This window comes from Lipophrys pholis (genome assembly GCF_963383615.2).
Source record: "Lipophrys pholis genome assembly, chromosome: 10".
Lineage (NCBI taxonomy): Eukaryota > Metazoa > Chordata > Actinopteri > Blenniiformes > Blenniidae > Lipophrys > Lipophrys pholis.
Window position 1 is genome coordinate 31,839,775 of NC_137640.1, and position 21,770 is coordinate 31,861,544.

Sequence of the window (21,770 nt, forward strand, 5' to 3'; positions counted from 1 at the left end):
CTTTTCTATTTACTGGACTGTTTTAAGACACTTTCACTCTCTCTCTACCTCTCTCTACCTCTCTCTCTACCTCTCTCTACCTCTCTCTCTACCTCTCTCTCTCTACCTCTCTCTACCTCTCTCTCTCTACCTCTCTCTACCTCTCTCTACCTCTCTCTCTCTACCTCTCTCTACCTCTCTCTACCTCTCTCTCTACCTCTCTCTCTCTCTCTACCTCTCTCTACCTCTCTCTCTCTACCTCTCTCTACCTCTCTCTCTACCTCTCTCTACCTCTCTCTACCTCTCTCTACCTCTCTCTCTCTCTACCTCTCTCTACCTCTCTCTCTACCTCTCTCTACCTCTCTCTCTCTACCTCTCTCTACCTCTCTCTCTCTCTACCTCTCTCTACCTCTCTCTCTACCTCTCTCTACCTCTCTCTCTACCTCTCTCTACCTCTCTCTCTCTCTACCTCTCTCTACCTCTCTCTCTCTCTACCTCTCTCTACCTCTCTCTCTACCTCTCTCTACCTCTCTCTCTACCTCTCTCTACCTCTCTCTCTCTCTACCTCTCTCTACCTCTCTCTCTCTCTACCTCTCTCTACCTCTCTCTCTCTACCTCTCTCTACCTCTCTCTCTACCTCTCTCTACCTCTCTCTACCTCTCTCTACCTCTCTCTCTCTCTACCTCTCTCTACCTCTCTCTCTACCTCTCTCTACCTCTCTCTCTCTCTACCTCTCTCTACCTCTCTCTCTACCATCTTCCTGTTCGAGGAGTTTTTCTTTCCTCAGTAACAAATCAATCTGCTGCTCATGTGGATTTGTTCGGTTTTTCTCTTTTCTCTGTTCAAAGCTCCTGGAAATGATTGTGTTGTATTTGCTGCTTTATAAATAAAGTTGAACTGAATTGATTATGTGTAAATAGCTTTGGTTGTATTGGTAATGTGATCGCGGCGCATTCAGGTTTAGAACAGATTAGTTTTAATAATACAGTCCCACTATCAAACATCCCTCCCTGGTTCTTTACAATGAAAGTGGGAGACTTTGAAATGAAAAATCTGCTGACGAGCATAAAGAAACAGGATGAAGCAGGTTATACAGCTCAAAAATATTTAGATAACAAATACATAAGTGATACATTGGTTTTTACAGACGGATCATAAGACCCTCCAATAGGTCGGAGTGGAGCAGCAATATAAATTCCTAGCAGGGAAATCAACATTAGGAAAAGATATACAGAGCATCTCTCAGTGTATGCAGTAGAGCTGGTAGCAATAGTAATGGCACTGGAATATACTCCAGAATATGAAAGAAGTAAAGCAGTAATAGCATCAGATAGCTGGGCAGCCCTCACAGGCATATTAACAATGAAATCGTGCAAACAGGAGTTGATTTTTAAAATACACAGTTTAATACATGAAATCCAGAAAACAGGGGAATGTGAGGTTTGTCTAGTTCCAGCTTTAGCTAAACAATCTCTTAAATCACAAATAGTAGAACTTCCAGATCAGTTGAGCAAAGCTGAGAGGAGAACACTGATTAAGAAACAGATATTAAAAAAGTGGCGAGAATATTGGGAATCTCAGGAAACAGGTAGAAATCTTTCTACAATACAGAAACAGGCTGGGGAGAGTAGAAGGACAGGAAGGATAAGACGATAATGACACGGTTAAGGATGGGGCTTACTGGATTAACTGGGACACTTAATAAATTAGGAAAACATAAAGATGGGAAATGTGAACAGTGAGGGAGTTTGCGTCAGTACAACATGTCATGATGGAATGGAAGAAATATTAGAAGGTAAGGAGGAGTCTTTTTAGGTTTATGCAGAGAACAAGATTAATAGGAAGAATTTAGGATAAACCCCAAAGTCTGGACTTTAACTGCCACAGCTCGTTCCAACTCCAGCCCAGGAGGTGGCGGTAATGTTCCTTTGAATAGGTAACAAACTGCCATAAAACGCAAACGAAGAAGAAGCAGCAGTAATCTGCTAGTGGAGCTATTCGTAAGGAGCGTGGCTATCAGCTAGCAGCGGCGGTCCGGTTCGGTTCGGAACGAAACCCGGAGACAGCAGGTGAGAGTGGGGGTGCTCTCCGGCTCCCACACCACCCTCCAGAGGCTCCCGATGGAGGGGGCGGGGGAGTTGGCTTAACCGGGGTTACAGCTCGGAGCCGCTCGGTCGTCACGTCACGCCAGACTTCATTAACAACTCCGCTAAAAAAAAACACCAATCAGAGTTTGCGTGAAAACCCTTGAGCGAGAGTCGCTTTCCCCCTGGTGCCGCTCTCTAATGCGGTTCCTGCCTCGAACATCTCACGGCTTTCTGTTTTCTCAAACCCGCCTGGTAGTGTACGATCGGCCCGCAGGGCTCCCTGTGCCACCCCGCACGCAGCACGTCGAAAGCCCGCTGTTTAACCGGATCGTCCCGGTTCCCACTTCCTCCAGCTGATCCACTCCGCAGCCGAATTACCCAGAAGGATGTGACGCGTCACTGTGTCATCATTTCGTTCCATTAAAGTTAATCCTGGTGTGATAAACGGCTGAGAATCCTAAAATGCGTCGGATTGTAACTTGAGTTCCGCGTGCTAATGCCAAGCTAACAGGCCGTGTGTCTCACGCAGGCGAGTCCGAGCTTCAGTCACCATGTCGGACCACAAGCGCCTCGCCTTCTCCATCATCCAGTTCCTCCACCAGCAGCTGAGGGCGGGGAACCTGAACGCAGGAGCACAGGAGAGCCTCGAAGGTAACACACACACTTAAAACAACACAATAAACACACACTGTCCGGAGCGCGGTAGAGCCCCGAGGCCAGCGCAGATGAAACATACAGCACAAGACACTCGCACATGTAAGACAACACACTTAAACTTCCTGTCTACCTCTTTAGCTTTTTTAATCCAACTTCCTGTGTGTCACTTCCTGCTCACTTCCTGTCTCTCATGCTAATTTCCTGTCTCTCATGCTAACTTCCTGTCTCACAAGCTTCCCGTTTGAATTTTCATCTCACTTCCTTATTTTCTGATTCACTTCCTCTCTCATGCTAACTTTCTGGGTGTGTCCTAATAATCCCTCCTATCTCCTTTTCTATCGTCTTCTTAACCCCGTGGATGACATCACAGGGTTAAGGAAAGGAGTTAGGAGGCTTCCTAAAGGAGTTAGTGAAATGTGTTAGGAGACTTCCTAAAGGAGTTGGTGAAAGGAGTTAGGAGGCTTCCTAAAGGAGTTAGTGAAATGTGTTAGGAGACTTCCTAAAGGAGTTGGTGAAAGGAGTTAGGAGGCTTCCTAAAGGAGTTAGTGAAAGGTGTTAGGAGGCTTCCTAAAGGAGTTAGTGAAATGTGTTAGGAGGCTTCCTAAAGGAGCTAGGAAAGGAGTTAGGAGGCTTCCTAAAGGAGTTAAGGAAAGGTGTTAGGAGGCTTCCTAAAGGAGTTAGTAAAGGTGTTAGGAGGCTTCCTAAAGGAGTTAATGAAGGTGTTAGGAGGCTTCCTAAAGGAGTTAGTGAAAGGCGATCACGTTTTGACGATCAGACCACACTTCCACTAGGTGGCGTAATAATAATAATCCGATGGTGGTGAAGGTCAGTGACGTCTGTCGTGGTGAAAAAACTCGAAATGAGATCAAAGTAGTATAAAGGTGGTTCCTCTCACGTTCCTCTGAGGTTCTAACCTCTGATATAAAGTCAAATATCTGAAGGTTTGAATGTAAATCAAAGGAAAAGAGGAACTAAAGATAAAGGGCTGCCAGGTGAATAAAGAACCAATCAGAGTGAGAACAGGCTGCACTAAAGCTTTACTGTGTTGGTTCTACAACATCCAGAACATTCCTCGTTGGGATCTGGGTTCTAGATGATTTCAAGTGGTTCTAGGCAGATTATTGCTTTGGTAACTTACATGATCTGCTCCTTTTTCAGTCATCCTGAGTTTCCCTGAACGCTCCGATGAGCGGGTTCCTTTAAATGTTGGAATTGTGGGGGGACATGAGCTGGTCTCCTTTGGTAAAGGAACCATCAGTGGTTCCTAGGCTAAAGGAGGTTCTAAAGGAAGCATCAGTGGTTCCTAGACTAAAGGAGGTTCTAAAGGAAGCATCAGTGGTTCCTAGGCTAAAGGAGGTTCTAAAGGAAGCATCAGTGGTTCCTAGGCTGAAGGAGGTTCTAAAGGAAGCATCAGTGGTTCCTAGGCTAAAGGAGGTTCTAAAGGAAGCATCAGTGGTTCCTAGGCTAAAGGAGGTTCTAAAGGAAGCATCAGTGGTTCCTAGGCTGAAGGAGGTTCTAAAGGAAGCATCAGTGGTTCCTAGGCTAAAGGAGGTTCTAAAGGAAACATCAGTGGTTCCTAGGCTGAAGGAGGTTCTAAAGGAAGCATCAGTGGTTCCTAGGCTGAAGGAGGTTCTATAGGAAGCATCAGTGGTTCCTAGGCTAAAGGAGGTTCTAAAGGAAACATCAGTGTTTCCTAGGCTAAAGGAGGTTCTAAAGGAAGCATCAGTGGTTCCTAGGCTAAAGGAGGTTCTAAAGGAAGCATCAGTGGTTCCTAAGCTAAAGGAGGTTCTAAAGGAAGCATCAGTGGTTTCTAGGCTAAAACAGGTTCTAAATAAAGCATCAGTGATTCCTAGGCTAAAGGAGGTTCTAATGAGGTTCTAAAGGAAGCATTGGTGTTTCCCAGGGTAAAGGAGGTTCTAAAGGAAGCATCAGTGGTTCCTAGGCTAAAGGAGGTTCTAAAGGAAGCATCAGTGGTTCCTAGGCTGAAGGAGGTTCTATAGGAAGCATCAGTGGTTCCTAGGCTAAAGGAGGTTCTAAAGGAAACATCAGTGTTTCCTAGGCTAAAGGAGGTTCTAAAGGAAGCATCAGTGGTTCCTAGGCTAAAGGAGGTTCTAAAGGAAGCATCAGTGGTTCCTAAGCTAAAGGAGGTTCTAAAGGAAGCATCAGTGGTTTCTAGGCTAAAACCGGTTCTAAATAAAGCATCAGTGGTTCCTAGGCTAAAGGAGGTTCTAAAGGAAGCATCAAGTGGTTCCTAGGCTAAAGGAGGTTCTAAAGGAAGCATCAGTGGTTTCTGGGCTAAAAGAGGTTCTAATGAGGTTCTAAAGGAAGCATTGGTGTTTCCCAGGGTAAAGGAGGTTCTAAAGGAAGCATCAGTGGTTCCTAGGCTAAAGGAGGTTCTAAAGGAAGCATCAGTGGTTCCTAGGCTAAAGGAGGTTCTAAAGGAAGCATCAGTGGTTCCTAGGCTAAAGGAGGTTCTTAAAGAAACATTGAGCCTCCTTTACTTAGCTTAGTGAGAATTTCAATGGTCAAACATGCGTTCTGTTTTTCACACTGACTTCTTGTCTCACTGTTTTCCCACCTCTTTCAACTTCACTTCCTGTGTCCTACTCTCACCTCACTTCCTGTGTCCTACTCTCACCTCACTTCCTGTGTCCTACTCTCTCTTCCCGCCTCACTTTCTGTTTCTTACTCTCTCTTCCCGCCTCACTTATTGTGTCCTAAACTCCTGCCACCTCACTTCCTGCGTCCTACTCTCCTGCCGCCTCACTTCCTGTGTCCTACTCTCCTGCCGCCTCACTTCCTGCGTCCTACTCTCCTGCCGCCTCACTTCCTGCGTCCTACTCTCCTGCCGCCTCACTTCCTGCATCCTACTCTCCTGCCGCCTCACTTCCTGTGTCCTACTCTCCTGCCGCCTCACTTCCTGTGTCCTACTCTCCTGCCACCTCACTTCCCGTGTCCTACTCTCCTGCCACCTCACTTGCTGCGTCCTACTCTCCTGCCGCCTCACTTCCTGTGTCCTACTCTCCTGCCGCCTCACTTCCTGCGTCCTACTCTCCTGCCGCCTCACTTCCTGTGTCCTACTCTCCTACCGCCTCACTTCCTGTGTCCTACTCTCCTGCCGCCTCACTTCCTGTGTCCTACTCTCCTGCCACCTCACTTCCTGTGTCCTACTCTCCTGCCGCCTCACTTCCTGTGTCCTACTCTCCTACCGCCTCACTTCCTGTGTCCTACTCTCTCTGACTTGATTATCAACAAAAAAAACGCAAAAATGGAACCAATGGCTGCAAAGATATTTCTCATTGAGAAGTAGACTCTTGCTGACCAAAGCTGAAGGTTACGTTATGGATCATTACGTTATGGAACGCTATAGAGCGTTACGTTACGTTATGGAACATTATGGATCACTACGTTATGGATCATTACTTTACGTTCTAGAACGTTATGGATCGCTACGTTCTGGAACATTATGGATCGTTATGTTAAGTTACGTTATGGAACATTATGGATCACTACGTTATGGATCATTACATTACGTTATGGATCGTTACGTTACGGAACATTATGGATCACTACGTTATGGATCGTTACGTTCTGGAACATTATGGATCGTTATGTTACGTTATGGATCATTACATTACGTTATGGATCGTTACGTTACGGAACATTATGGATCATTATGGATCACGACGTTATGGATCGTTATGTTACGTTATGGATCATTACATTACGGAACATTATGGATCATTATGGATCACTACGTTATGGATAGTTACGTTCTGGAACATTATGGATCGTTATGTTACGTTATAGAACATTATGGATCATTATGGATCACTACGTTATGGATCGTTGCGTTCTGGAACATTATGGATCGTTATGTTACGTTATGGATCCTTACGTTACGTTATGGATCGTTATTAGGGATGGGAATCGAAAACCGGTTCTGACCTAGAATCGGTTCCAATTGATCAATTCCATGGGAATCGAACACCTTAAATGTGTTCGATTCTTCTTAACGATTACGTCACACACTGCGACGCAGAGCTCCTTCAACCAGGAGAAAACATGGAGAGGAAGAAGGTCTAAAGTGGGAGAAACGTTATTTTACATTATGGATACGTTATGTTTCATTATGGATATGTTATGTTACATTATGGATCGTTATTTTACATTATGGATACGTTATGTTTCATTATGGATACGTTATGTTACATTATGGATCGTTATTTTACATTATGGATACGTTATGTTTCATTATGGATATGTTATGTTACATTATGGATCGTTATTTTACATTATGGATACGTTATGTTTCATTATGGATACGTTATGTTTCATTATGGATCATTATTTTACATTATGGATACGTTATGTTACATGGATACGTTATTTTACATTATGGATACGTTATTTTACATTATGGATACGTTATGTTACATTATGGATACGTTATTTTACATTATGCATACGTTATGTTACATTATGGTACATTATGGATCGTTGTCTTACGCTATGGAACATTATGGATTGTTATGTTACATTATGGATATGTTATGTTATGCTATGTTACATTATGGAACGTTATGGATCTTTACGTTACGTTATGGATTGTTAAAGAACATTATGGACTCTTATGTCACATTATGGATCGTTACGTTAAGGATCGTTACGTTATGGAATGTTATGGATTGTTATGTTATGGATTGTTATGGAATGTTGTGGATCGTTACGTTAAGGATCGTTATGTTATGGAATGTTATGGATCGGTACGTTAAGGATCGTTATGTTATGGATTGTTACGTTATGTTATGGATTGTTATGTTATGGAATGTTATGGATCGTTATGTTAAGGATCGTTACGTTAAGGATCGTTACGTTAAGGATCGTTATGTTATGGAATGTTGTGGATCGTTATGTTAAGGATCGTTATGTTAAGGATCGTTACGTTAAGGATCGTTATGTTATGGAATGTTAAGGATCGTTATGTTATGGAATGTTATGGATCGGTACGTTAAGGATCGTTATGTTATGGATTGTTACGTTATGTTATGGATCGTTATGTTATGGATCGTTACGTTAAGCATCGTTACGTTAAGGATCGTTACGTTAAGGATCGTTATGTTATGGAATGTTGTGGATCGTTACGTTAAGGATCGTTATGTTATGGATCGTTACGTTATGGATCGTTACGTTATGGATCTTTACATTAAGGATCGTTATGTTATGTTATGGATCGTTACGTTAAGGATCGTTATGTTATGTTATGGATCGTTAAGTTAAGGATCGTTACGTTAAGGATCGTTATGTTATGGATTGTTATCGTTATGTTATGGATCGTTACGTTAAGGATCGTTATGTTATGGAATGTTATGGATTGTTACGTTATGTTATGGATCGTTATGTTAAGGATCGTTACGTTAAGAATCGTTATGTTATGGATTGTTACGTTATGTTATGGATCGTTATGTTATGGATTGTTACGTTAAGGATCGTTATGTTATGGAATGTTATGGATTGTTACGTTAAGGATTGTTACGTTCAGGATCGTTACGTTATGTTATGGAATGTTGTGGATCGTTACGTTAAGGATTGTTATGTTATGGAATGTTATGGATTGTTACGTTAAGGATTGTTATGTTATGGAATGTTGTGGATCGTTACGTTAAGGATCGTTATGTTTTGGAATGTTATGGATTGTTACGTTAAGGATTGTTACGTTAAGGATCGTTACGTTAAGGATCGTTATGTTATGTTATGGAATGTTGTGGATTGTTACGTTAAGGATTGTTACGTTAAGGATTGTTACGTTAAGGATCGTTACGTTAAGGATCGTTATGTTATGGAATGTTGTGGATTGTTACGTTAAGGATCGTTACGTTAAGGATCGTTACGTTAAGGATCGTTATGTTATGGATTGTTACGTTAAGGATCGTTCCGTTAAGGATCGTTCCGTTATGTTATGGAATGTTGTGGATCGTTACGTTAAGGATCGTTATGTTATGGATTGTTACGTTACGGATTGTTACGTTACGGATCGTTACGTTAAGGATCGTTATGTTATGTTATGGAATGTTGTGGATCGTTACGTTAAGGATCGTTATGTTATGGAATGTTAAGGATTGTTACGTTAAGGATTGTTACGTTAAGGATCGTTCCGTTAAGGATCGTTATGTTATGTTATGGAATGTTGTGGATCGTTACGTTAAGGATCGTTATGTTATGGAATGTTATGGATTGTTACGTTAAGGATTGTTATGTTATGGAATGTTGTGGATCGTTACGTTACGGATCGTTACGTTAAGGATCGTTATGTTATGTTATGGAATGTTGTGGATCGTTACGTTAAGGATCGTTATGTTATGGAATGTTATGGATTGTTACGTTATGGAATGTTATGGATTGTTACGTTAAGGATTGTTATGTTATGGAATGTTGTGGATCGTTACGTTAAGGATCGTTACGTTATGGAATGTTGTGGATCGTTACGTTAAGGATCGTTATGTTATGTTATGGAATGTTGTGGATCGTTACGTTAAGGATCGTTATGTTATGGAATGTTATGGATTGTTACGTTATGTTATGGATTGTTACGTTAAGGATTGTTATGTTATGGAATGTTGTGGATCGTTACGTTAAGGATCGTTATGTTTTGGAATGTTATGGATTGTTACGTTAAGGATTGTTACGTTAAGGATTGTTATGTTATGTTATGTTATGGAATGTTGTGGATCGTTACGTTAAGGATCGTTATGTTATGGAATGTTATGGATTGTTACGTTATGTTATGGAATGTTATGGATTGTTACGTTATGTTATGGAATGTTGTGGATCGTTACGTTAAGGATCGTTACGTTAAGGATCGTTACGTTATGGAATGTTGTGGATTGTTACGTTACGGATTGTTACGTTACGGATCGTTACGTTAAGGATCGTTATGTTATGTTATGGAATGTTGTGGATCGTTACGTTAAGGATCGTTATGTTATGTTATGGAATGTTGTGGATCGTTACGTTAAGGATCGTCATGTTATGTTATGGAATGTTGTGGATCGTTACGTTAAGGATCGTTATGTTATGGAATGTTATGGATTGTTACGTTAAGGATCGTTATGTTATGGAATGTTATGGATTGTTACGTTATGTTATGGAATGTTGTGGATCGTTACGTTAAGGATCGTTATGTTATGGATCGTTATGTTATGGATCGTTATGTTATGGAATGTTAAGGATTGTTACGTTAAGGATCGTTCCGTTAAGGATCGTTATGTTAAGGATCGTCATGTTATGTTATGGAATGTTGTGGATCGTTACGTTAAGGATTGTTACGTTAAGGATCGTCATGTTATGTTATGGAATGTTGTGGATCGTTACGTTAAGGATCGTTATGTTATGGAATGTTATGGATTGTTACGTTAAGGATTGTTACGTTAAGGATCGTTACGTTATGGAATGTTGTGGATTGTTACGTTAAGGATCGTTATGTTATGGATTGTTACGTTATGTTATGGAATGTTGTGGATCGTTACGTTAAGGATCGTTATGTTATGGATCGTTATGTTATGGAATGTTGTGGATTGTTACGTTAAGGATTGTTACGTTAAGGATCGTTCCGTTAAGGATCGTCATGTTATGTTATGGAATGTTGTGGATCGTTACGTTAAGGATCGTTATGTTATGGAATGTTATGGATTGTTACGTTAAGGATTGTTACGTTAAGGATCGTTACGTTAAGGATCGTTATGTTATGGAATGTTGTGGATTGTTACGTTAAGGATTGTTACGTTAAGGATCGTTATGTTAAGGATCGTTATGTTATGGAATGTTGTGGATTGTTACGTTAAGGATCGTTATGTTAAGGATCGTTATGTTATGGAATGTTGTGGATTGTTACGTTAAGGATCGTTATGTTATGGAATGTTATGGATTGTTACGTTATGTTATGGAATGTTGTGGATCGTTACGTTAAGGATCGTTATGTTATGGATCGTTATGTTATGGAATGTTGTGGATTGTTACGTTAAGGATCGTTATGTTATAGATCGTTATGTTATGGAATGTTGTGGATCGTTACGTTAAGGATCGTTATGTTATGGATCGTTATGTTATGGAATGTTGTGGATCGTTACGTTAAGGATCGTTATGTTATGGATCGTTATGTTATGGAATGTTGTGGATTGTTACGTTAAGGATCGTTATGTTATGGAATGTTATGGATTGTTACGTTATGTTATGGAATGTTGTGGATCGTTACGTTAAGGATCGTTATGTTATGGAATGTTATGGATTGTTACGTTATGTTATGGAATGTTATGGATTGTTACGTTACGGATCGTTATGTTATGGAATGTTGTGGATTGTTACGTTAAGGATCGTTATGTTATGGAATGTTATGGATTGTTACGTTACGGATCGTTATGTTATGGAATGTTGTGGATTGTTACGTTAAGGATCGTTATGTTATGGAATGTTATGGATTGTTACGTTACGGATCGTTATGTTATGGAATGTTGTGGATTGTTACGTTAAGGATCGTTATGTTATGGAATGTTATGGATTGTTACGTTATGTTATGGAATGTTATGGATTGTTACGTTAAGGATCGTTATGTTATGGAATGTTATGGATTGTTACGTTACGGATCGTTATGTTATGTTATGGAATGTTGTGGATCGTTACGTTAAGGATCGTCATGTTATGTTATGGAATGTTGTGGATCGTTACGTTAAGGATCGTCATGTTATGTTATGGAATGTTGTGGATCGTTACGTTAAGGATCGTTATGTTATGGAATGTTAAGGATTGTTACGTTAAGGATTGTTACGTTAAGGATTGTTACGTTATGTTATGGAATGTTGTGGATCGTTACGTTAAGGATCGTTATGTTATGGAATGTTAAGGATTGTTACGTTATGGATTGTTACGTTATGGATTGTTACGTTAAGGATCGTTATGTTATGTTATGGAATGTTGTGGATCGTTACGTTAAGGATCGTTATGTTATGGAATGTTAAGGATTGTTACGTTATGGATTGTTACGTTATGGATTGTTACGTTAAGGATCGTTATGGAATGTTATGGAATGTTATGGATTGTTACGTTAAGGATTGTTACGTTCAGGATCGTTACGTTATGTTATGGAATGTTATGGATTGTTACGTTATGTTATGGAATGTTGTGGATCGTTACGTTAAGGATCGTTATGTTTTGGAATGTTATGGATTGTTACGTTAAGGATTGTTACGTTAAGGATCGTTACGTTAAGGATCGTTACGTTAAGGATCGTTATGTTATGTTATGGAATGTTATGGATTGTTACGTTAAGGATTGTTACGTTATGGAATGTTAAGGATTGTTACGTTAAGGATCGTTATGTTATGTTATGGAATGTTATGGATTGTTACGTTAAGGATTGTTCCGTTAAGGATCGTTCCGTTAAGGATCGTTCCGTTAAGGATCGTTCCGTTATGTTATGGAATGTTGTGGATCGTTACGTTAAGGATCGTTATGTTATGGAATGTTATGGATTGTTACGTTAAGGATCGTTATGTTATGTTATGGAATGTTATGGATTGTTACGTTAAGGATCGTTATGTTATGGAATGTTAAGGATTGTTACGTTAAGGATCGTTACGTTAAGGATCGTTATGTTATGTTATGGAATGTTATGGATTGTTCCGTTAAGGATTGTTCCGTTAAGGATCGTTCCGTTATGTTATGGAATGTTGTGGATCGTTACGTTAAGGATCGTTATGTTATGGAATGTTATGGATCGTTACGTTATGTTATGGAATGTTGTGGATCGTTACGTTATGTTATGGATTGTTACGTTAAGGATCGTTATGTTGTGGATCGTTATGGAATGTTATGGATTGTTATGTTATGGAATGTTATGGATTGTTACGTTATGTTATGGAATGTTGTGGATCGTTATGTTATGGATTGTTACGTTATGGATTGTTACGTTATGGATCGTTACGTTATGTTATGGAATGTTACGTTATGTTGTGGATCGTTACGTTAAGGATCGTTATGTTATGGATTGTTACGTTATGGATTGTTACGTTATGGAATGTTATGTTATGGAATGTTGTGGATCGTTACGTTGAGGATTGTTACGTTATGGATCGTTTCGTTATGTTATGGAATGTTATGGATCGTTACGTTTTGTTATGGAATGTTACGTTATGTTATGGAATGTTACGTTATGTTATGGAATGTTATGGATCGTTACGTTATGTTATGGAATGTTACGTTATGTTATGGAATGTTTCGTTATGTTATGGAATGTTATGGATCGTTACGTTATGTTATGGAATGTTACGTTATGTTATGGAATGTTGTGGATCGTTACGTTAAGGATCGTTATGTTATGGAATGTTATGGATTGTTACGTTTTGTTATGGAATGTTACGTTATGTTATGGAATGTTACGTTATGTTATGGAATGTTATGGATCGTTACGTTATGTTATGGAATGTTACGTTATGTTATGGAATGTTTCGTTATGTTATGGAATGTTATGGATCGTTACGTTATGTTATGGAATGTTACGTTATGTTATGGAATGTTGTGGATCGTTACGTTAAGGATCGTTATGTTATGGATTGTTACGTTATGGAATGTTTCGTTATGTTATGGAATGTTATGGATCGTTACGTTATGTTATGGAATGTTACGTTATGTTATGGAATGTTGTGGATCGTTACGTTAAGGATCGTTATGTTATGGATTGTTACGTTATGGATCGTTTCGTTATGTTATGGATCGTTACGTTTTGTTATGGAATGTTACGTTATGTTATGGAATGTTACGTTATGTTATGGAATGTTATGGATCGTTACGTTATGTTATGGAATGTTACGTTATGTTATGGAATGTTTCGTTATGTTATGGAATGTTATGGATCGTTACGTTATGTTATGGAATGTTACGTTATGTTATGGAATGTTGTGGATCGTTACGTTAAGGATCGTTATGTTATGGATTGTTACGTTATGGAATGTTTCGTTATGTTATGGAATGTTATGGATCGTTACGTTATGTTATGGAATGTTACGTTATGTTATGGAATGTTGTGGATCGTTACGTTAAGGATCGTTATGTTATGGATTGTTACGTTATGGATCGTTTCGTTATGTTATGGAATGTTATGGATCGTTACGTTTTGTTATGGAATGTTACGTTCCTTGCTTTGGAAGGTTTAGTTGGGTCCTGTTGTACTCTTATCATTGTAAGAGGCTTTGAGATGTTTGTTGATGTGATTTAGCGCTTTACAAATAAAATTGAATTGAATTGAATTGAATGTTATGGAATGTTGTGGATCGTTACGTTTTGTTGTGGAATGTTTTGTTATGGAATGTTACGTTATGTTATGGAATGTTATGGATCGTTATGTCTTGTTATGGAATGTTGTGGATCGTTACGTTAAGGATCGTTATGTTATGGAATGTTATGGATCGTTATGTTATGGAATGTTGTGGATCGTTACGTTAAGGATCGTTATGTTATGGATTGTTACGTTATGGTTTCATGGTTTTTATGAGCTGGAAGACCAAATTATGTCAAAACAAATAAATACTTGAAATTGTTTGAATTGTGGGCCCTGAATCTGTAATCTATGAAAGTTTAACTTTTTGAATGGCATTATGGAAATAAAGTTATCCATGATATTCAAAATTTTTGGAAAGGGTCTGTCTATATATATATATATATATATATATATATTTGTTGCCTGCTGTAACAATGCAATTTGTTTTTATGTAAATAGCTGCATATAAATGTATTTTTTGGATAAATCTGTGCATTGGTGTGTACATATACTGATTCGATATGCTTTCAAAGTTGTTAAAATCTTTCATTACACATGTTTGTGGCTCTCAATATAAAAAGTCAAACTTTTTCCTAATCAAGTTTTCTTTTGGTTTGGTAGTTTTGTGTTCAGCCAGTATTTCAAAATGAGTAAATAATTGTAGAATCATACAGGCGAGGTTCTGCTACAAACAAAATCGTTTTTTTTTTTTTAAATCGTTGCAAGAAAACCTGTGATGGTTAAAATCTGTGTACGATTTTAACAGACACTTCTTTAACTGTATTATTTATCAGATATCCAGCTGGCAGATTCCAAATCTTTATCTAATCAAGGTGACGAATAAGGTTGTTGCAATAAGATTCCACATATGGAATAGCTATATATCTTCTTTTTGAAGTAGTGAGCATATTAGACAGGTACTATTACGTGTTGATGAAAAACTAATTGGACCAAGTTCTAGTTTGGTTGGTCGATGGTATTACAGTTGGATTGTGTTCTGCTGTACTTTTAAATAACATAATTACTCCAGCAGGGGCAGCTTTTATCACAGTATTAAATCCATTTATAGGAATTGTAATACTATATTTTGAAATTAATTCTTAAGTCATTAATGATCCATGTGAATTAACACTTCGGGGTCAGTTGGCCATTTTTAACTCATTTTGCTTTCACCTCTATATTTCAACATTAATGACTTTACTTTGAAGGTTGGTGTTATTTTTCTAGCACAACCTCGCCTGTATGATTCTACAGTTATTTACTCATTTTGAAATACTGGCTAAGTTAAAATCTTTGTCTCCGTTTATTGCCCCCTGGTGGTTATACAGTATTGTTTCATGCTGCAGTGCCTGTTTTTGTCAATTGACTAAAAAAAAGGAAAAACTCTTTTACTTCACTTCCTGTCTCTTCCTCTCACTTCCTTTGTCCTACTTTCTTTCCCTCTCACTTCCTGTCTCTCCCTCTCACTTCCTGTCTCTCCCTCTCACTTCCTGTCTCTCCCTCTCACTTCCTGTAGTGGCAGTGCAATGTCTGGAGACGGCCTTTGAAGTGTCAACCGATGATCAGACTCTCTCCGTCCCACTGACATTACCAGAGATCTTCGCCGCAGCCACGTCGTCGTCACCATCGTCATCGGTGAGGACTCTGCCCCATCCTGACTCCGCCCCTCTCCAGCCTGTTGATGTTGACGTAGTTTGTGTTCAGTCACAGGTGAACAACAACTCTCTGAGTGAAGAGCAGCAGGCCGAGGCCGAGCAGCTGAAGAGTGACGGTGAGGCTCTGCCCATTTCCCTCCACATCACTTCCTCCTCAGTTTGTTGTTTTTCCTTTCTTTGTTTTAGTTTATTAGTTCTTATTCTTTTTTTAGTTTTTATTTTTGTCAAGTTTTTGATTCTTGTTTTTCCCTTCCCTTCCCCTCCCTTCCCTTCCCCTCCTTTCCCTTCCCTCCCTTCCCTTCCCTTCCCCTCCTTTCCCTTCCCTTCCCTTTCCTTCCCCTCCTTTCCCTTCCCTTCCCTTCCCTTCCCTTCCCTTCCCTTTCCCCTTCCTTTCCCCTTCCCTTCCCCTTCCCCTCCTTTCCCTTCCCTTCCCTTCCCTTCCCTTCCTTCCCCCTTCCCCTCCTTTCCCTTCCCTTCCCTTCCCTTCCCTTCCCCCTTCCCCTCCTTTCCTTTCCCTTCCCTTCCCTTCCCTTCCCTTCCCTTCCCTTCCCTTCCTTTCCCTTCCCTTCCCCCTTCCCCTCCTTTCCCTTCCCTTCCCTTCCCTTCCCTTCCCTTCCCTTCCCTTCCTTTCCTTCCCTTCCCTTCCCTTCCCTTCCCTTCCTTTCCCTTCCCTTCCCTTCCCTTCCCTTCCCTTCCTTTCCCTTCCCTTCCCTTCCCCTCCCCTCCTTTCCCTTCCCTTCCCTTCCCTTCCCTTCCCTTCCCTTCCCTTCCCTTCCCCTCCTTTCCTTCCCTTCCCTTCCCCTCCTTTCCCTTCCCTTCCCCTCCTTTCCCTTCCCTTCCCTCCTTTCCCTTCCCTTTTCCCTTCCCTTCCCTCCTTTCCCTTCCTTTCCCCTTCCCTTCCTTCCCTTCCCTTCCTTCCCTTCCCTTCCCTCCTTTCCTTCCCTTCCCCTCCTTTCCCTTCCCTTCCCCTCCTTTCCCTTCCCTTTCCCTTCCCTTCCCCTCCTTTCCCTTCCTTTCCCTTCCCTTCCCCTTCCTTTCCCTTCCCTTTCCCTTCCCTTCCCCTCCTTTCCTTCCTTTCCCCTTCCCTTCCCTTCCCTTCCCTTCCCTTCCCTTCCCTTCCCCTCCTTTCCCTTCCTTCCCCTCCTTTCCCTTCCCTTCCCTTCCCCTCCTTTCCCTTCCCTTTCCCTTCCCCTCCTTTCCTTCCCTTTCCCTTCCCTTCCCCTCCTTTCCCTTCCTTTCCCCTTCCCTTCCCCTTCCCCTCCTTTTCCTTCCCTTCCCTTCCCCTCCTTTCCCTTCCTTCCCTCCTTTCCCTTCCCTTTCCCTTCCCTTCCCCTCCTTTCCCTTCCTTTCCCCTTCCTTCCCCTTCCCCTCTTTCCCTTCCCTTCCTTCCTTCCCTTCCCTTTCCCCTTCCTTCCCCTTCCCCCTTTCCCCTTCCCTTCCCTTCCCTTCCCTTCCCTTCCCTTCCCTCCTTCCTTCCCTTTCCCTCCTTCCTCCTTCCCTTCCTTCCTGCCCTTCCCTTCCTTTCCCTTTCCCTTCCCTTCCCTTCCCTTCCCTTCCCTTCCCTTCCCTCCTTTCCCTTCCCCCCTTCCTTCCTTCCCTTCCCTTCCCCTTCCCTCCTTTCCCTTCCCTTTCCTTCCCTTCCCTCCTTTCCCTTCCTTCCCCTTCCTTCCCCTTCCCTCCTTTCCCTTCCCTTCCCTTCCCCTCCTTTCCCTTCCCTTCCCTCCTTTCCCTTCCCTTCCTTCCCTTCCTCTTCCCCTTCCTTTCCCTTCCCTTCTTCCCCCCTTTCCCTTCCTTCCCTTTCCCTTCCCTTCCCTTCCCTTCCCTTCCCTTCCCTTTCCCTCCTTTCCCTCTTTCCCTTCCCTTCCCTTCCCTTCCCTTCCTTCCCTTCCCCTCCTTTCCCTTCCTTTCCCCTTCCCTTCCCTTCCCTCCTTTCCCTTCCCTTCCCTTCCCTCCTTTCCTTCCCTTTCCCTTCCCTTCCCCTCCTTTCCCTTCCTTTCCCCTTCCCTTCCCCTTCCCTCCTTTCCCTTCCCTTCCCTTCCCCTCCTTTCCCTTCCCTTCCCCTCCTTCCTTCCCTTTCCCTTCCCTTCCCCTCCTTTCCCTTCCTTTCCCCTTCCCTTCCCCTTCCCTCCTTTCCCTTCCCTTCCCTTCCATTCCCTTCCCTTTCCCTTCCTTTCCTTCCCTTTCCCCTTCCTTCCCTTCCCTTCCCTTCCCTTCCCTTCCCTTCCCTTCCCTTTCCTCCTTTCCCTTCCCTTCCCTTCCCTTCCCTTCCTTCCCTTCCCTTCCCTTTCCCCTTCCTTCCCTTCCTTCCCTTCCCTTCCCTTCCCTTCCCTTCCTTCCCTTCCCTTCCCTTCCCTTCCCTTCCCTTCCTTCCTTCCCTTCCCTTCCCTTCCCTTCCCTTTCCCCTTCCCTTTCCCCTTCCTTCCCTTCCCTTCCCTTCCCTTCCCTTTCCCCTTCCCTTCCCTTTCCCTTCCCTCCCTCCTTTCCCTTCCCTTCCCTTTCCCTTCCCTTCCCCTCCTTTCCCTTCCCTTCCCTTTCCCCTTCCCTTCCCTTCCTTTCCCTTCCCTTCCCTTCCCTTCCCTTCCCTTCCCTTCCCTTGCCCTTCCCTTCCCTTCCCTTCCCTTTCCCTTCCCTTCCCCTCCTTTCCCTTCCCTTCCCTTTCCCCTTCCCTTCCCTTCCCTTGCCCTTCCCTTCCTTCCCTTCCTTTCCCCTTCCCTTCCCTTCCCTCCTTTCCCTTCCCTTCCCTTCCCTTCCCTTCCCTTTCCCCTTCCCTTCCCTTCCCTTTCCCTTCCCTTCCCCTTCCCTTCCCTTCCTGTCCCTTCCCTTCCCTTCCCTTCCTTCCTTCCCTTCCCCTTCCCTTCCCTTCCCCTCCTTTCCCTTCCCTTCCCCTCCTTTCCCTTCCCTTCCCTTCCCTTCCCTTCCTTTCCCCTTCCTTTCCCTTCCCCTCCTTTCCCTTCCCTTCCCCTCCCTTCCCTTTCCCCTTCCCTTCCCTTCCCCTCCTTTCCCTTCCCTTCCCTTCCCCTCCTTTCCCTTCCCTTCCCTTCCCTTCCCTTCCCTTCCCTTTCCCCTTCCCTTCCCTTTCCCTTCCCTTCCCCTCCTTTCCCTTCCCTTCCCTTTCCCCTTCCCTTCCCTTCCCCTCCTTTCCCTTCCCTTCCCTTCCCCTCCTTTCCCTTCCCTTCCCTTTCCCCTTCCCTTCCCTCCCCTTCCCTTCCCCTTCCCTTCCTTCCCTTCCCTTCCTCCCCTTCCCCTTCCCTCCCCTTCCCTTTCCCCTTCCCTTCCCTTCCCTTCCCTTCCCTTCCCTTCCCTTCCTTCCCTTCCCTTCCTCTTCCCCTTCCCTCCCCTTCCCTTTCCATTCCCTTCCCTTCCCTTCCCTTCCCTTCCCTTCCCTTCCCTTCCCTTCCCTTCCCTTCCCTTCCTTTCCCCTTCCCTTCCCTTCCCTTTCCCCTTCCCTTCCCTTCCCTTCCTTTCCCCTTCCCTTCCCTTCCCTTTCCCCTTCCCTTCCCTTCCCTTCCCCTCCTTTCCCTTCCCTTCCCTTCCCTTCCCTTTCCCTTCCCTTCCCCTCCTTTCCCTTCCTTTCCCCTTCCCTTCCCTTCCCTTCCCTTTCCCCTTCCCTTCCCTTCCCTTCCTTTCCCCTTCCCTTCCCTTCCCTTTCCCCTTCCCTTCCCTTCCCTTCCCCTCCTTTCCCTTCCCTTCCCTTCCCTTCCCTTTCCTTCCCTTCCCCTCCTTTCCCTTCCTTTCCCTTCCCTTCCCTTTCCCCTTCCCTTCCCTTCCCTTCCCTTTCCCCTTCCCTTCCCCTTCCCTTCCCTTCCCTTCCCTTCCCTTCCCTTCCCTTCCCTTCCCTTCCTTCCCTTCACCTTCCCTTCCCCTTCCCTTCCCCTTCCCCTCCTTTCCCTTCCCTTCCCTTCCCTTCCCTTCCCTCCCTTCCTTCCCTTCCCTTCCCTTCCCTTCCCTTCCATTCCCTTCCCTTCCCCTTCCCCTCCTTTCCCTTCCCTTCCCCTCCTTTCCCTTCCCTTCCCTTCCCTTCCCTTCCCTTTCCCTTCCCTTCCCTTCCCTTCCCTTCCCTTCCCTTCCCTTCCCTTCCCTTCCCCTTCCCTTCCCCTTCCCCTCCTTTCCCTTCCCTTCCCCTCCTTTCCCTTCCTTCCCTTCCCTTCCCTTCCCTTCCCTTCCCTTCCCCTCCCCTTCCCTTCCCTTCCCTTCCCTTCCCTTCCCTTCCCTTCCCTTCCCTTCCCTTCCCCTTCCCCTCCTTTCCCTTCCCTTCCCCTCCTTTCCCTTCCCTTCCCTTCCCTTCCCTTCCCTTCCCTTCCCTTCCCTTCCCTTTCCCCTTCCCTTCCCTTTCCCTTCCCTTCCCTTCCTTTCCCCTTCCCTTCCCTTCCCTTCCCTTTCCCTTCCCTTCCCCTCCTTTCCCTTCCCTTCCCTTCCCTTCCCTTCCCTTCCCTTCCTTCCCTTCCCTTCCCTTTCCCCTTCCCTTCCCCTTCCCTTCCCTTTCCCTTCCCTTCCCTTCCCTTCCCTTCCCTTTCCCCTTCCCTTCCCTTTCCCCTTCCCTTCCCTTTCCCTTCCTTCCCTTCCTTTCCCCTTCCCTTCCCTTCCCTTCCCTTTCCCTTCCCTTCCCCTCCTTTCCCTTCCCTTCCCTTCCCTTCCCTTCCCTTCCCTTCCCTTTCCCTTCCCTTCCCCTCCTTTCCCTTCCCTTCCCTTCCCTTCCCTTCCCTTCCCTTCCTTCCCTTCCCTTCCCTTTCCCCTTCCCTTCCCTTTCCCTTCCCTTCCCTTCCCTTCCCTTCCCTTCCCTTTCCCCTTCCCTTCCCATTCCCTTCCCTCCCCTTCCCTTTCCCTTCCCTTCCCATTCCCTTCCCTTCCCTTCCCTTCCCTCCCCTTCCCTTCCCTTCCCTCCCCCTTCGTTAAAAGTAAAATTTTTCTTGTTTTTCCATTTTTTTCTTTTTTTTTCTTTTTTACTGTGTCCTGGTCCTCACTTCCTGTCTCCTTGTTGCTAGGTAATGATCAGATGAAAGTGGAGAACTTCTCGGCCGCTGTGTCGTTTTACTCCAAGGCGATCGAGATAAACCCACAAAACGCTGTTTACTACTGTAACAGGTCAGTGTCTGTCTGTCTGTCTGTCTGTCTGTCTGTCTGTCTGTCTGTCTGTCTGTCTGTCTGTCTGTCTGTCTGTCTTATTTACAATGTCTGGAATTGTGTGTGTGTGTGTGTGTGTGTGTGTGTGTGTAGAGCTGCAGCTCTGTCTAAACTAGGTAACTACTCCGGAGCGGTTCAGGACTGCGAGGCGGCTATTAACATCGACCCCAATTACAGTAAAGCCTACGGACGCATGGGGTACGTTACCATAGCAACCACAGGTACAGCTAGTCTTTGATAATGATTGACGACCCCTTGTGTGTGTGTGTGTGTGTGTGTGTGTGTGTGTGTGTGTGTGTGTGTGTGTGTGTGTGTGTGTGTGTGTGTGTGTGTGTGTGTGTGTGTGTGTGTGTGTGTGTGTGTGTGTGTGTGTGTGTGTGTGTGTGTGTGTGTGTGTGTGTGTGTGTGTGTGTGTGTGTGTGTGTGTGTGTGTGTAGTCTGGCCCTGTCGTCCCTGAACAGACACTCGGAGGCCGTCACGTTCTACCAGAAAGCTCTGCAGCTCGACCCCGACAACGACACGTACCGCTGCAATATGAAGATCGCCATGGACAAGAGCCAAGATGCCGCCAGCACGGTAGAGGAGGGGGCGGGGCTTAATTTGCCAAAATGATAGTTTCCTAAAAATTTTACAAATTTATTAAAATGCTCAAGTTTCTTTAAAAAAAGCGCAGTTGAGGGGGCGGGGCTCTGATTGTGATTATGATGTCATCGTGTCTTTCAGTCTGCAGGAGTGGGTGGAGTCGACCTCGCTGGATTACTGAGCAACCCGGGATTCATGAACATGGTAACACACACACATAGTTACACACACAAAACATTCCAGCACTATTAGCAATGTTAGAAACTAGTATTTCAGCAACTTTAGCATTCGGCACTCGGTAACACACACTAACCGTCTCGTCTTCTTCAGGCTTCATCACTGATGAACAATCCTCAAGTCCAACAGCTGTGAGTAGACCCC

At 43.8% G+C, this 21,770-nt stretch overlaps 1 protein-coding gene across 6 annotated transcripts; it reads left to right on the forward strand.

Moving 5' to 3' along the window:
- Positions 1–1,925: 1,925 nt before the first annotated feature.
- LOC308115749 (small glutamine-rich tetratricopeptide repeat-containing protein alpha-like) lies at positions 1,926–21,761 on the forward strand (the record flags this gene model as incomplete). 6 transcript variants are annotated; one of them, XM_080473464.1, is made up of 9 exons in its annotated part: positions 1,926–2,048; positions 2,596–2,717; positions 15,548–15,666; positions 15,736–15,802; positions 20,669–20,768; positions 20,901–21,005; positions 21,245–21,383; positions 21,531–21,593; positions 21,720–21,761. In XM_080473464.1, exons 2-9 carry the CDS (start codon positions 2,618–2,620, stop codon positions 21,759–21,761), a joined length of 735 nt encoding a protein of 244 aa, XP_080329590.1. In that variant the 5' UTR covers positions 1,926–2,048; positions 2,596–2,617. The 6 variants fall into 6 exon arrangements, with proteins under 6 accessions (XP_080329590.1, XP_080329592.1, XP_080329588.1 ...); XM_080473466.1 differs by having other exon boundaries at positions 1,938–2,048; positions 15,742–15,802; XM_080473465.1 differs by having other exon boundaries at positions 1,948–2,501.
- Between the last annotated feature and the right edge of the window lie 9 nt (positions 21,762–21,770).